General features: G+C 40.9%; 1 protein-coding gene across 1 annotated transcript in view; it reads right to left on the bottom strand.

Moving 5' to 3' along the window:
• Positions 1-17,084, bottom strand: part of LOC124776004 (UDP-glucosyltransferase 2-like) — an 87,152-nt gene that overhangs the window by 18,741 nt on the left and 51,327 nt on the right. The window contains exons 5-6 of the mRNA XM_047250846.1: positions 15,888-16,110; positions 6,366-6,585 (exon numbers count right to left, since the gene is read on the bottom strand). Coding sequence (XP_047106802.1) covers positions 6,366-6,585; positions 15,888-16,110 — 443 coding nt within the window. The remainder of the gene's footprint in view (positions 1-6,365; positions 6,586-15,887; positions 16,111-17,084) is intronic.

Here is a 17,084-nt window from a genome sequence, read left to right on the forward strand (position 1 = left end):
GCCCGCCACGTATTCCTCCATCGTGCCAGTCTTTTCAACTCAGAGTAGCTCTTGTATCCTGCGTCCTCAGTTATTTACTGGACGTGTTCTTTGTCTTCCTCTACTGCTTTCTCTAGTACCATGGAAGCTACCCCCAGATGTCTTAAAGACATCGTATCACACTGTCCTTCCTTCTTTTCAGTGTTTTCAATATGTTCCTTTCCTCGGTGATTCTGAGGAGAGGGCTCCTCATTTACCACCTTCTCAATCAATCAAATTCTGAACATTTAGCATCACATCGCAAATTCTTGGATTCTCCCCTGTCCCGGTTTTTCCAGGGTCTGTGTGCTCCAAACGTACATTCTCAAAAATTCTTCCTCGAGTTAGGAGCTATGTTTCGTATTAGTAGATTTCTCTTGGCCAGGAACGCCCTTTTTGCCACTGCGTCTGCTTTTGATGTCCTCCTTACTCCGTCTGCATCGGTTATTTTGATGCCTAGGGAGCATAATTCCTTAACTTCGTCTGTTCCTTGATCCCCAACTCTGATGTTAAGTTTTTCGTTGGTCTCAGTTCTGATACTTCTCATTACTTTCGTCTTTCTTCGATTTACTTTCAATCCACATTCTGTACTCATTAGGCTGTTAATTCCATTCACAACATTCTGTAATTTTTCTTCACTTTCACTGAGGATATCACTGTCCTCAGCGAATCTTATCATTGACAGTCTTTCACCTTGTATCTTAATCCCACTCTTTCAATCATTTTTTATTTCTGTCATTGCTTCTTTCTTGTATAGACTGAAGACTAGGAGCGAAGGCTACATCCCCGTGTTACACCCTTTTTATTTCGGCTACTTCGTTAGTCGTATACCAGTCTTCCTTCTGGTTCTCAAATATGCTGTATACCACCCGTCTTTCGCAGTAGTTTACACTTATTTTACTCAGAATTTCGAACACCTTACACCAGTTTATATTGTCGAACACTCTCTCTAGGTCGACAATCCTATGAGCGTATCTCGACTTTTCTTCAGTCTTGCTTCCGTTATCAACTGCAACTTCAGAATTGCCACTGGTGCATTTTTCTTTCCTAAAGCCATAACGATCGCCATCTATCAGATCCTCGGTTTTCTTTTCCCTTTTTGCATATGTTATTTGTGTCAGCAATTTGAATTCTTGAGCTGTTAAGCTGATTATGTTTTAATTCTCGCACTTGTCGCCTATTGCTGTCTCCTAAAATGTGTGGACGATGTGTTTCCGAAAGTCTGACGATACATCACAATTGTCTTACGTTGTACACGCCACCGTGTATAGACGTTTTGTTGCCACTCCTCTTAGTATTTGACGCGATGTTATCTATCCCGCCTAATCTGACCTACAGTCATTCAAAGTTCTTTTGAAGCCTGACTCTAATACTATCCCTTACTCGTCCAGTCCTGTTTCTTCTTCTATCACATTTTGAGACATTTCATCCCGTCATGGAGGTGTGCAATATACTCTTTCCTCCTATCTGCTCTCTCCTTTGCATTTATTAATGAAATTTCCATCCCACTCTTAATGTTTCTACTCTTGCTTCTGATTTCAGCGAAGACTGTTTTGACCTTTCTGTATGCTGACTCAGTTCTTCTGACAGTAATATCTTTTTCGATGTCTTCTCGTTTCTTATGTAGCCATTTCGCCTTAGGTTGCTTGATCTTCCTATTAATTTAAGTTGTAAGTGAATTGTATTTCTGTATTCCTGCGTTTTCCTGAAAGCTTTTGTACTTCCTTCATTCCTCGATCAGCTGAAGTATTTCTACTTTTACGCACTGTTTCTTCGCAATTATCTTCCTTGTGCCTATATTTTTCTTTAACTTCGGCGACTGACCTTTTCAAAGATGTAAATTCCTCTTCAAAGAAATTCCTATTGAGGAATTCATTATCGTAGTATCTATAGCCTCAAAGAACTTCAAGCGTATCTCATCACTCCTTATTACTTCCGTATCCTACTTTTTGCGCGTTTATTCTTCCTGAGTAGTCTCTTAAACGTCATCCCTCTCTTCGTCATTACTAAATTGTGATCTAAGTTTATAACTCCTCATGGATACGCCGTACAATTCATTATCTAATTTCGGAATCGCTGCCTGACAATGACGCAATCTAACTGGAATTTTCCTGTATCTTTCGGCCTTTTCCAAGTGTACCTCCTCTTCTTGTGATTTGTTGAACACGGTATTCGCTATTAATAGATGAAATTTACTGCAGAACTTAATGCCTTTCCCCTCTCTCGTTTCTAATAACAAGTCTACATTCTCCCGTAACCCCTTCTCCTAGTCCTTCCCCCACAACCTCATTCCAATCCACCATGACTGTTACAGTTTTATCTCTCTGTACGTACTGAATTACCCTTTCAATATCCTCACAAATTTTCTGTCTCTCTCCACGTTCTGCTTGCGACGCTGGCATGTATACCATAGCTATTGCTGTCGGAGTTGGTTTGGTGCCGATTCTGATGAAAACAATCCTATCAACTAATTATTCACAATAACTCACTCTCTGCCCTACGCTCCTATTCATAAAGAATACTATTCCTATTACATCATTTTCTGCTGTTGTTAATACTACCGTGTTCTTGTCTGACCAAAAATGCTTTCCTTCCTTCCATTTTACTTCACCGACCTCCCCTATATCTAGACTGAGCCTTAGAGTTTCCCGTTTTAGATTTTCTAGCTCCACCATCAAAATTCTAACGTTCCACGCCCCGACTCGAAGAACGTCACCCTTTCATTGGTTATTCAATCTTTTTCCAGTGGTCACCTCCCCCATGGAAAGTCCCTCCCCGGAGATCAGAAAGGGGGACTAGTACAAAATCTTTTGCCAATGGTTGACACTTTTTCAATTACAACACACATGTCTTATGGATGCACGTTACGTGTCTTTAACGTAGAGGTTTCCAATGCCTCCTGCACCCTCATGCCGTTGATCATTGCTGATTCTTCCATCATCTAGGGCAGCTTCCATGCGTCCCATACGACCTCTCCTTGAGTCTGCAGCAGTTGCCTGGGGCAACACTGTCGACACCCGCATCGAACATCTGCAGCGAATTCAGAATAGGGCTCTGGAACTGGCTCTCCACCTTCGTAGGGATTGTCTACCGTGAGAACTGCATCTACTGACTGATGTATCATGACTGGAAAGCGATGTCGAGAAACTGCAAGGATGCTCTACCAGCATGCAGCTAGCTCTGCAAAAAATGTCAAAAACCTGGGTAGCAAACGCACAAACTGGCTCACTCGACGACGGCTACGTAATCTTCGGACCAACATGGTGCGGTATTTAAAAAAAAGTCGGTATAAAAGGAAAAGTAATAAAACTTCTACTGAGGTAGCAGCACTAAACGCCACTAAAAATACGGTTTAAATGGCTCTGAGCACTATGGGACTTAACATGTGAGATCATCAGTCCCCCAGAACTTAGAACTACTTAAACCTAACTAAAATAAGGACATCACACACATCCATGCCCGACGCAGAATTCGAACCTGCGACCGTAGCGGTCGCGCGGTTCCAGACTGAAGCGCCTAGAACAGCTCGGCCACACCGGACGGCCAAAACTCCACTAAATTAGCCTTAAGTAATGGCAGTCAGTCGTAAAGAACAGAAGTAAAACCATAGAAGAAAACTGAAAATAAAACACAAAGTATTAAAACTTCATCTTAAAGTAAAAGTTATGGATATCCTGTATTGAAGCTCCGGCTGTCAAATGACCATGAAAGACTAGGAGATGCCGAGTAGTCTTGTGAAACAGAGTTATCAGTCACTGACGGATTTTGGAAATGGCCCCTTTGTGGGCCCCCATTTGGGTAGGTGGTCGAATCATGCAGTACTCAGATTTTTGAATCATTCAGATCTTACAGTGCCCAGTGTTGGACTGCGTGGGAACGTGAGGACAGACGTACTAGGCAAGAAGATTCCGGTCTACCCCATTTTACGACAACAAGGGAAACTCACCGAAATACCCATCAAGTACATGGTAGCCCCCTCACATATGGATCTGCCATCCGACAACAAGTAACTGACTGTCTGCAACGTTTGCTGTCATCCCACACCATCGGTTGGAGACTAGCAGCGTCCGTTAAAACCACAAAATAAACGACTACGTTTGGAGTGGTGCTGCGTCCAGGAAGCATGGATTGCTGGTGCATGGTGTAACATTGTATCTAGTGGCTGCGCTACTCCGGATGACCACCGTAGGCGAGTAAGGCGCCAACTTGAGCAGTGGTTACATTCTTCCAATGTTTTGAAGAGCCACAGCAATGTTACTTCTGGCATCAATGTGTATGGAGCCATCGAGTATGACTTCAGGTCATCTCTGGTACTGACTGAGGTAATTGTAACAGTACGTCACGGACATACTACGTCCTCAAGTGCTACCTCTCCTGCTCCAGTATCGTGGTGCCATTTTTCAACAAGACAATGCTCGTTGACACTTGGCATGTGTCTCTATTAAGAAGTTGAGGTACTCCCGTGGCCAGGCAGATTCCCTGATTCCTACACTATAGAATATATTACTGTCATTTTAATGTATTTGTTTAAAGAAAAGGTTTTTTAAAAATACTGTCGATACTATTACAGCAGGAGACTTCTAATTAAACACTGTTAAACAATGAATAATAAAGCCTAATGTGAAAATTTTTTAATAAAATTTTGACAATTGAGTACACACTGCTTATTTAATATGCAGTATAAAACAAAAACGTAGTATGTGTTATTTGGATCATTAGTTCCGCTTTAATCACTTCCTTTGTTTCAAAATAAAGGATATGATGAATCTCTATTACTATGTGTTCCATAGACTTTTGATACTTGCCTGTAGCTCAAACAAATTCTTTTATTAGATACAACACATGCTGAGTGGAACAGTTACTTATATGTGATCAAATGCATTGCCTAATTCAAATATGAATTTGAATGAAGCAACACATTGATGGTCTGCTGAAACGTCTGAGTTCAGCTACGTATGCTATTAGGGTTATTGCAAATTTTGGTGATAAGAATCTCAGTAAATTAGCTTACTATGCCTACTTTCATTCACTGCTTTCGTATGGCATCATATTCTGGGCTAATTCAACGTTGAGTAGAAAAGTATTCATTGCTCAAAAACGTGTAATCAGAATAATTGCTGGAGCCACCCACGGTCATCCTGCAGACATCTATTTAAGGATGTAGGGATCCTCAGAGTAACCTCACAGTATATATATTCAATTATGAAATTTGTTGTTAATAATCCAACCCAGTTCAAAAGTAATAGCAGTGTGCATAGCTATAACACCAGGAGAAAGGATGATCTTCACTATGCAGGGTTAAATCTGACTTTGGCACAGAAAGGAGTAAATTATGCTGCCACAAAAGTCTTTGGTCGCCTACTAAACAGCATCAAAAGTCTGACAGATAGCAAACTAACATTTAAAAATAAATTAAAAGAATTTCTAGATGACAACTCCTTCTACTCATTGGCTGAATTTTTAGATATGAATTAAGGGGAAAAAAGACAACAACAACAACTTAAACGTTAGTGTCATGCAATATTTTGTGTAATGTAATATCTTGTACAGATATCTTTTATTAACCTGACACGTTCCACATCATTACGAAGTGTCGTATTCATGATCTATGGAACCAGTATTAATCTAATCTAATCTAATCTGAACTAGTATCGAGAGGTTTTATAAACATTCGTATCGACTACACCAGCAATAAAAATTTATCTATCCCCGCCCACACAAGTTCAACTTGACGAGTTTAAAATTACATCTCAATGTATTTCTGCTGCCGGCCGCGGTGGTCTAGCGGTTCAGGCGCTCAGTCCGGAACCGCGAGACTGCTGCGGTCGCAGGTTCGAATCCTGCCTCGGGCATGGATGTGTGTGATGTCCTTAGGTTAGTTAGGTTTAAGTAGTTCTAAGTTCTATGGGACTGATGACCACAGAAGTTAAGTCCCATAGTGCTCAGAGCCATTTTTGTATTTCTTCTTGTATTCCGCATAAGCAAGTCATCTTGGTACCCATCAAGGGTCAAACAACTAAACTGGTGTACGTAGTCGTCGGAGGTATTGAACAAATTTGAGTCTTGATGCCGGCCGGAGTGGCCGAGCGGTTCTAGGCGCTACAGTCTGGAGCCGAGCGACCGCTACGGTCGCAGGTTCGAATTCTGCCTCAGGCATGGATGCGTGTGATGTCCTTAGGTTAGTTAGGTTTAATTAGTTCTAAGTTCTAGGCGACTGATGACCTCAGAAGTTAAGTCGCATAGTGCTCAGAGCCATTTTTTGAGTCTTGATGACACCTTTCTCAGCCAAGACTGTCGGTTAAAATGATATGGTCGTAACTTATGTAAAAACGCATAACTTAGCTTACTTGGAGTCGTGAAGGGCGGTCCGTATGTTCCTCAGCAAGTCGTCCTTGGTGATGTCTCTGTACTCTAGCCGGACGCCAGCCCCACTCTGTTGTATCTTAGCGGCGTTGTGCGCCTGGTCGCAGAAGAACGGGATGACGAGCAGCGGCACGGCGTGGTACGTGGCTTCGTTCAGACTCTGCAGGCCACCTTGCGTGATGAAGAGTCGCACGTTTGGATGAGCTGTAACACAAACAACTAAAATGTTGCAGAAGTCTTCAAAATAGTTCTGTTGACGTTTCCTTATCGGATAACGCGATTCCCACCCTCATAGGACGACTTGTTAACTCTATGTATGCTCACTGTAATAATATTAGTCCCCCGCTTAAGAGAGCACACTAATCGATACGACCCTCCACTAATGACGTAAGTCGTGGCAGTGAAGCGACATGTACATACATGCTTCAGCTGGTTGTATGTGACTGATGTTGTCCAGTACTCACATCTTCATCAGATCACACACATCAGAAGAATTTAAAACTGAGGGCGTGTCTATAAGTACAACAATAAAAAAGATATGTCCGCGAGAGCTGGACCCTTCGATGAGACTGACCAGTGGTGTGTTTCACAAATGCGCCGCTGGATCGCAGCTGCCTCTGCTTCTAAGTAGAGATCCTGTATACAGAGAGAGTGGCCATAGGTGAAGTTGCCCGTGATTGGTTGATTAGCTTTGGCAGAAAAATGGCACCAAACGTCTCTCGCGCTTCCTATGTCCGCCGTGCTTTTGAGTTGAATTGAAGTTCAGAGGACTCTTAGAAACGATTAAAAGACATTTGAATTATTGAGAGATTTGTTATGCGTTGTGCATGCATGTTCGATTTAGTTGTATATCGTTTTTAGTACGTAATTAGCGTTTGCGATCTTAAACGAGTTCAATCAATGAAGCGTTTTGTGATGAAGTCGGTAGGCCTACACGTTTGAAGTAAAGACGTTAGTAATTGTACAGTATTGTTTTTGACATCTGTAATTCGTTCTGCAGATGTTCGTAAACTACGCCAGGTTGTGCTGCATTTGGTTGTTCCAATAGAGGCGAAAGTAGATTTCGCACGTTAGCATTTCCACGCAATGAAGAAAGACGAAAGCAGTGGGCAGTCGCAGTCAACAGGGCTGACATAAATCAAACAGGAGCCTTGTGGAAACCAACCAAGTACTCTTGTCTATACGAAGTAAGTCGTTTTTGCTTTTTACTACATATAAAACGACTTGCAGTATACATAGTTAAATTTGAAAACAGACCTGTGAATTGGCTCTGTGAAAATTATTATAACACATTATTCTTATAAACAAAGGCATTTAACGAATGACTACTCCACTACTGGCCATTCAAAAGTCCCGTCCGCAGTTTGGCAGAAAAATGGCCACCGTATCGTCCAGTTGGCCACTCTCTCCCTATACAGGCTCTCTACTTGTAAGGAAGCTCTTTCGTCAAGAAACGTAGTGTAGAAGTGTTGCAGTCATTTTCGTGTTAGTTGTGCAGAAAAATCAGATTCTCTGTTCTGGTAAACCGAAAAGTTTTATCGTGTAGTTGCATAATTGTAATATTACGGCTTAGTTTGTATAATATTGATGCAGTTTTTTTCCTGTGAGGCTGACAGATGTGTAGGTATGAAACTAACCTAAGATGGCCACAGAGTTGGCTGCCTACGGACAAAAATCGGGGTGGTTCTTCTTCCCCAGACAGTTGGGAGCGATGGACCAATGTTATTTGGGAGATATGGACCACTTGTTTTCATGCGAGTGAAGTTGTACACGATTACATTTAGCTCAAGGTATGCACAGTAATCCCACTGAAGATGGCCACGGTCCCAGACTATACTTATTTGTCGGAAGATATGTCTGTGGTAACAAATGCAAGACAGAATGTTGCACACAGGTCAGTCAACTACTTCAAAGCTCATCAAAAGAGCTACTGATTCCAAACACATCAAAATAGCAGAGTTATCTACGCAAGTTAAATTCCTTCACTGACACAGTTTCGGACTACACTTCTACTAAACCTAAAACTTCAAAGATTATCACCTAAAAACTGACTTCTCCTAAGCCAGCACAGACAAAAATTTTGGAAGAAATATCACCTGTTCCTTCCACTGATAAAACCATTAAATTTAAGAAGGAGGCAGCAACTGTATCCAAAGGGTTAAATTCTGTTGAAGATATTGAAACTGTAAAGGAAAAGAGGGATAATAAATGAAAGCAAACAGAAAAAAGGCAACAAATGATTACCAAATGGTGATAGCAGTGAAGAGAAAAACAGACTGAAGATGCTCTATACGATACTGCAAGTAGTTCACCTGCGCAGACATTGTAGAAGATCATGAAAATAACTTTCATGAATCAGATGAGGATGAATGTGTTTGATGTGGTGAACTCTACTAAGAAACTGATAAAAACTGCGATTGGATTCAGTATGCTCCTTGTTCAGGTCAACATTTGGTAATAAGTGTAGCTGCTGTGATGAGAAAGAGACAGGCTAATGCTTGAACAGAACCAACAACTCATTACAAAAGCCAATGTTAATAAAACATATTCAAAATAAGAATTTGAAATTTCTATTGACTCCCTTCTTCATGTAAAGCTTTTTTTACTTGCTCTTCTCTCCAAGACCACTGATCGATCTCACCCATATACTTATGGGTGAGATGGACCACGCATATATGTTTTCATTTTATCATATCTCTCTTTCTAAGGGGCAGTGCATCAGTGATATACTTAAGTTTGTATGGCACCTTACACGAACACACCGCCAGAGGTCAAAAATGTTGAATAACATACAAATTTTATGCTGAAGAAGAACTGTGGTTCACCTCTCCGGGGCTCGCACTAAGAAATTGAAGAGGGCAAAGTACTGCCCTAGGATGGCTTAGCTTCAATGTCAAACAAAAAGAATATGAACCTACGCATCAGCCCAATACTAGAGACATTCAGTAGTACTCACTTTCTCGCGGCTGCCGAATTTCGTGACGATCAAAATCAAGTTCTTCCGTTTTACATGTGATGTTATATTCTGGTAATATCCGACAAAGTTCTTTCAGTGTCTGACGCTAGTTACTTTTAACAACAACAACTTCCCAATATTCAGTACAAGACGTCGATGGCAGCTTCGTTCAACGCTCTGCGGCTCAGCAATAAAATCACTGAACAGTGGTAGAAACCATCAGTTTTCAGCTGTGACTTTATTTCATTTATAGCAGTCTCCGATGGCTGCGTATGTAATGACTAGAAAACGTTGTCAAATTTAATGAAGGAAGCGTTTGTATGGCAGAGTCCTGTTAGCGACAACTGAAACTCTCAAGCAGACGGGGAAAAGTGAAGCTGTAGTATAAAGCATGACTGGATGACGGTGAAAGTCGCTGCTCGCGTTTCCAGATGTGCGTAAGTAATACACACAGTTCAATTGCAGCAAACAACTGATAGGTAATGTGTGTATCATAACTAAAAGCGCAAAATGACCGTGTTGCAAGTATACAACAATAGAAACAAGAAAAGTCTAGTAAATTCCGTCCGGATACACTACTTGAAGAAAGTCATCTTTTTGAAACAATAAAAAAAAAATATTCCGAAGTCACTTCCTTGCACGAATGTACGCTCTTTTCTTAAGGAAATGTTTTATGTCATCTTTGAAAAATGTGATAAAACGCGAATGAACTGCGAATTCAGATCAACGGTATCAGAGAAATCAGCCTATAGTTGAAACGAATTTAAGGAATAATTTCAAATTTTTCGGAACAAAAGGTAATGGATGAGCGAAGCACCTCTAGACAAACTGTACTCTTTCATCACGTCTCCATCGAAGTAAGCCGGCGTATTTTATGTAAGTCTCTCTGTGATAGAATTTGTTTTGATTTATAATTAAATACGTTAAAATGGGAGTATATTTATGTTTCATTTAAAAGACAATGTGCTCCCCGCAATTATTAAGCGGTACATGATTCACGATTTTTGTAATAGTTTTATTTTAAAAACCAGCTGGATCCGTGAGCTCAGCAGATGATGGTAAAGTGACGCAATGTATAAAATGCAATTTGCATTCGGCCACTCATTTCATTCCGTTGTAAGCAAAACTCATCCATGAGACTATTTGCAGATCATTTAGAAGATCGGAAAGCAACGCATAATACTTTTGTCTCCCCTGGTATTGCAGTTGAAATGCTGGAATGTCGTTTTTTCTGTTTTCCGTCATTCCTTAGTTGCTCCAAAATTCATGCAGAATTGTTCCGTCTGCGCAACTAGCTGAAGGCAGTTTGTTTATTGCATACGCGTTTGGCTTATTTAATTTTTGAAGCAGCTTCAATGACTGAAATTTCAAGAGGATGTAGTGTGAAATTCGCGCTACAGAGGTGCTTTATTTATTTATTTAGATCTAGTGTGACAAGCCTGAGCTACGAAACACGAATGACACGCATGATATTGCCGTCAACTTGTGAAGAGCAGCGAAGTGTGCTCGATATTTGTGTGCCAAAGCAAATAAACCGAGTGAAATTCACAAGGACATGCGTGTCGTTTATGGGAACCGCTGTATGGATCGTAGCACTGTCTCCAGAGAGCTTATGAACCATAGAGATCCGCCACGCTCCGGCTGGCCAATAAAAGCTGCAACCACGGAGCAGTTTTGAACGACCGGTGTGTGCAGCTGCGAACCTTATCGTTTCCTATGGTGTAGTGTACACTATAGTTCACGGCATGTAAATTTAGTGCTCGCCCACATTTTGCTGTTCTTGCTCGTGAGAAAATCGCCAAATTTGGGTTCGAAGTGCTCCAGTATCCACCAGACTGTACGGACCTTGCATCGTTGGACTTTCATGTGTTTGGTCCCATGAAGAAATTCCTGGTCGGCCAACGCTTTGCGACGAATGCGAAGTGAAATCAACAGTCCGCAGATGGCTATATCCAAATCGAACGGACTTCTACGAAGAGGCATTCTGAAACTCGTGCCACGATGGGACCAATGTGTTGACAAAGTAGGTGACTACGTAGGAAAATAGGTAAGAGAAGTAAGTTCATTTGTGATTTTCTTGTTACCTATTAAACTTTTTGATAGTAAAATTGTTGTACCTTACTTTCCGATATTCCCTCGTACATATGATCTGACCATCATCTCAGAACTATGAATCTGCTGTTCTCGCTTCTGTAAGATACGGGATCCACAGAACTGATGGTGGTGTTAAATTAGTGCGGCTCGTGATTGGTAAAAACTTCAGGAGCCAATTTCATTTTGAACTCGCTGCATTCTCTTTTATATGCGTATCAGATGCAATAGGAAGACTATGCACCACCATCAACAAATACCGCTGTTCCATTGCTCTATGAGAAATAAACTATACTCATACGCTAATTTGATTTTCACAAGTTCTGTCAGAACCTCCGCCAACAACGCGTCAGTCCCCAACCGAGCCATTTATGAGGTAAATGAGAATGTATGCTAATTAGCTGTCTCTGACTTAAGTATGAAGTTTTGTTCTAGTTAATGCAAATGCATTTATACTTTTCGGTTAATACCACATCTAACTGAGCTCAGGTTTACTCATTTTAGGCCTAATCTCGAAACATCGATAACAGCACTATTGGTCAATGCCTCTAATGTTATGCAGGTTCGAAATGTTCCCAAGGTCAACCAATACAAAAACATGTGGAATTAGTGACAGCATGTAATGTCTTTTGGCGTAATCGTCCCCACGCTGCCAAATTTCAAACGCGATGTTGATATATCGGAAAATTTTTGTTTGAGACATATAATGCAGTGTATGGAAACAGAAATGCTATGTAATGTGCAATAAACAATACAAGTTGCATAGTTATCGCTAGGTACCAGATTATATGCATTTGCATTTTGCATATGCATTGCATTTGCATATTTGGCACTTTTTCACCGACTATTGCATATTTTAACTTAAAACTAGTGACGATGCATATTTTCACTCTATATTTACCATATTTAATAAATTTAGACGGGTGGTCTGTAGCTCGATCTAGTTTTGATGTCTCACAGATTAACCGCGACCTACAACTGCGTGTAATCGCTAGCCGAAGGCCACTCTCTAGCGAAATCATTACGGAAGAGGAACAGGAACAGACAGACAGAGTCATTGCTCCTGCACCTGCGCCCCCAGTTAATGCCCTCCGCTGTCATACTGTACGCGTCGGCTACAATTAAATTAAACTACGCAAGCTTATAGTAGCACGTCCATTGTTTCAGTTTAGCTTTCCATTTACTTGTATATAGCTGAACGTGTTTACGAAGTGTAGTGTGTAACGTGTTGTGCGCAAAGAAAAGGCAAGTCTTCATATGGCAGGATTGCAGAAGAAAGGACCACGAAACCATCTTCTGACAACAGCAACTTGCAGTAGCAGGGCTTTTTCCAAAGGTCATCAAAAAAGTCTGTTTAACATGGATCTATGGGAAGCATTTATTGCAAGCAGTATTCCTCCTCAGAAACTTACAAAACCTGCCCTCAAAGGCTTCCTACGCAACTATTGCTTAAATCAAAACGTACCAGATGAATCAACATTGCGTAAAAATTACGTACCGACAATTCACATTAATATTGCGGAAGAAATACGCAATGAACTCAGAGACAGAATTATCTGGATTTCAGTTAACGAAACTACAGACACTTGTGGCCGTTACATTGCAAATTTAGTTGTTGATTCCTTAAAAGAGGAGCCTTCTTCCTTCTATTCAGCGACCTGCAAAGAACTTGAAAAAAGTAAATCATCCTACAATCGCCAGATTTGTTAATTAGGGTATTAGAAAAATATTTCCAGAATCTTTTGCAGATGAAGGGGTGTTGGTGTTTATTTCAGATACTGCTCCCTATATGATCAAAGCAGGAAAAGCCGTCGGAGTATTTTATCCCAATTTGATTCATGTGACGTGCTTTGCTCATGGAGTGCATCATCTTGCTGAAGAAGTACGTTCCACGTTTGTGAATGTAAGTAAACTGATTTCATCCGCAAAGAAAGTGTTTGTAAAGGCTCCCGCTCGCATCAAGACCCACAAAGAAAGACTGCCAACTGTGTCTTTACCTTCCGTATCAGTGGTAACTCGTTGGGGTACGTGGGTCGAAGCTGGGTTGTTTTACAGTGAACATTTCGAGGCCATTAAAGGGGTAGTAAACGAGTTCGATAGCGCAGAGGCTTTGGAAGTTTGCCAGTGCAAGGAAGCTTTTAATTATTTCGGTATTAAAAAAGACATTGCTGTGATTAGCACTGATTTTTCCTATATACCTGCAAATATTAAAAAGCTTGAAACTCAAGGTTTGTGGTTGAATGGATCTAGTCAGCTAATGAATAAAATTATTCTAGTAAACTCCTCATTGCCGGAGTCATTCCCAACAAAACTTAAAGAAAAGTTTGAAAACATTTTAAACAATAACCCAGGCTTTCAACCCTTGTACCAAATTGATAGTTTTATTAATGGGACAGATTAACTTTTACCAGAAACAATAAGTGCCAATATAGCACCCAAATTCAAATACTGTCCAGTTATCTCAGTTGACGCAGAACGGTTCTTTTCTTCTTATAAAAATGTTTTGAGTGATCGAAGACACAATCTTCCTACCGAACATTTGAAACAGCACTTGGGCGTTTATGTTTACAATAGTAGAAAAATGTAAAATAAAATGATGGTTTGGTCCAATAGTATTAATTAAAAGTTAATGTTGTTAAAAATTCATGATTGTATGTTGTTTTTTTAACTAAAATATTACGGAGTTTTTGAGCCAGCCAGTGTGTGGTGCGATACATCTCGAAGTTGGTCCTGTACATATCGATTCTCTCCCTGCGACTCACTCGCATCGCATGCGCTTGATACCGACAACAATAGCAAAGAAGGAACAATTCTTGAGATTTTTGCAAATTTTTAGAAAATAATCCCAGAAATTCCCTCTTCCTAATCTCTACCAGAAAGTATTTGGAAAGTGATATCAGCATTCTAAATGTACAGATTTTTCGCGTGCCCATCTTAACTGATATTCACAGGTTCGACTTTGAGATATAATGCACGCAGTAACTATTGTGTTTTTTATTTTTTGATATTGCATATTTCGACATTTTTTATACATTTTAAGCATTTTTCATACATATTTCCATGTATATTATAAAATTTTTATGATGCATATAATCCGGTCTCTGATTACTCCGCTTCGGATTCACGGTTAATCACGTGAAACGAGTGACAAATACAGAATGAGATTTTCACTCTGCAGCGGAGTGTGTGCTCATATGAAACTTCCTGGCAGATTAAAACTGTGTGCCCCACCGAGACTCGAACTCGGGACCTTTGCTTTTCGCGGGCAAGTGCTCTACCAACTGAGCTACCCAAGCACGACTCAGGGCCCGTCCTCACAGCTTTACTTCCACCAGTACCTCGCTCCTACCTTCCAAACTTTACAGAAGCTCTCCTGCGAACCTTGCTGGACTAGCACTCCTGAAAGAAAGGATATTGAAGAGACATCGCTTAGCCACAGCCTGGGTGATGTTTCCAGAATGAGATTTTCACTCTGCAGCGGAGTGTGCGATGATATGAAACTTCCTGGCAGGTTAAAACTGTGTGCCGGACAGAGACGAGGTACTGGCGGAAGTAAAGCTATGAGGACGGGCCGTGAGTCGTGCTTGGGTTGCTCAGATGGTAGAGCACTTGCCCGCGAACGGCAAAGGTCCCGCGTTCGAGTCTCGGTTCGGCACACAGTTTTAATCCGCCAGGAAGTTTCGAGTGACAAATACGTTTACTTGTCTCCTATTGGCAAGTCCTTTTCTGACCTCTCATTGGCTAGTTTTTGAGAGGAGAATCTCGAGAAAGGCCTGACGCAGAGGGATGGCGTCAGTCTAAGGAAAAATGTGTATGGGAAAAGACTTGCGTAGATCAAGAGTGTGTTTCATTCTACTTTAGTTGTGTGGAATTATGTTTCAAGTGATTGCAATTGCAACTGGTTCACCACTGCGCGACAATATTAAAGTGTAAAGTATCATGATGTCACTGTGTGAATAATTTAGAGAATTTGTGACCGTGATGTGTATAGCCAGCAATAATGGGGTAATGAGCAATACAGCCAGTGACTAACAACGTAGTGTGTGAATGTATGGGTCTAAATATCGATCTGCCAAACTGTTTAAGCGATCAGTGACTTTGAAGAGTAGCAGTAGTCAACACTGCTATTATCGCTATGAGAACACTCTACGATAGAATTGCGAATCTGCTGGTACATAAGTCAATAAAGGTAATGTGACAGTTGTAATTTCTCATGACGGTATCGATAAATATACTGATGAGAAGTGATACGCAAAAGCAAAAGTTTGGCAATAAAACTAGGTATGTTCAACATTCAGTGGTAATGATGAGTGGAGCTGTTGGAAAGAGGCTACAATACAAATGAGGAAACTTTATCATCTGTGCAGAAAAGACTATTGCATCCGTGAGATTATTATTTAGAGTGTCACCGATTACCATTAGGCTAAGATAGATACGATATGCAGATATAGTTACGTGCCTAGTACGTCCTGCTGTGGCAGCCACTTGCTGACCATGACGTTCTCAGGCCGGCTGGTAAGGGAGTCGTTCTCCCACTTCCAGAGGATCCTCTGGGGCAGCTCCCGGAACGCTTCAATGAATGCCTGTCGCTTCCAGTCTGACATCGCATTGCTGCGGACATTGGTTCCTAGGCTGAAGTAGATGACGCCGTGTTCTGCTCCATCCAGAAACTGCTTGATGTCCTGACGGCAACACACTAGAGATCAGAAGTAAAATCACGTGTGGCTAGGGCCTCCCGTCAGGTAGACCGTTCGCCAGGTGCAAGTCTTTCGAGATGACGCCGCTTCGGCGACTTGCGTGTCAATGGGGATGAAATGATGATGATAAGGACAACACAACACCCAGTCCCTGAGCGGAGAAAATGTCCGACCAAGCCGGGAATCGATCCCGGGCCGTTAGGCAAGACATTCCGTCGCGCTGACCACTCAGCTACCAGGGCGGACAACTCAATAATGACAAACACAGATTAGGCAACTATTGAACAGGCATAAATATGAATCACAGAAAACAGTTTGAGCCTTAATCTTACAAACACAAATATTATGCAATTTTGAAACAATAAAAGTTGACAAAAATAAACATTAAAGATAAATCACCACATGATAAACTTTGTGTAAAATTATTTGCTTAACACCAAAATGGAGTCATATCAATCAAGAACCTCTTGAAGACAACAGTATTAATTCATTTTACATACATTCATCCCTTGTAGACTGGGGGAATGCAACCTACTGTATAACCACCAAAACTTGAAATGGAGCTATCAGAATCACAAGCAATATAAAGGTACAAGATTCATCTCATCCTCTTTCCCCTTCACTAAAGATATTAAACTTTCAAAAGAAACAACAGTCATTCTAACAGAATTCTTAAAAACCTCCAATGCATATCAGCAAAACAGTTCTGTGCACACGCATAGAACAAGAAACTGCAAGACTATTCTTGTCTCCAGTGCCAGAACATCTGTCTTAATCAGAACAGTGTCCTTCACAGTGGAACACAATTATACATTCATATTCATAACTTCAGATTGGTAAAGATAGAAGGCCAGTTTAAAAACGGCGCAAGTCAATTCCAACGGACCAGAGTTTCTGCTCTGTAAATGAATTCCTCACCCAAGGAATTGGAAATTTGTAATGTACAATTATCAGCCATA

This window comes from Schistocerca piceifrons, chromosome 2 (assembly GCF_021461385.2).
Source record: "Schistocerca piceifrons isolate TAMUIC-IGC-003096 chromosome 2, iqSchPice1.1, whole genome shotgun sequence".
NCBI classification, from domain to species: domain Eukaryota; kingdom Metazoa; phylum Arthropoda; class Insecta; order Orthoptera; family Acrididae; genus Schistocerca; species Schistocerca piceifrons.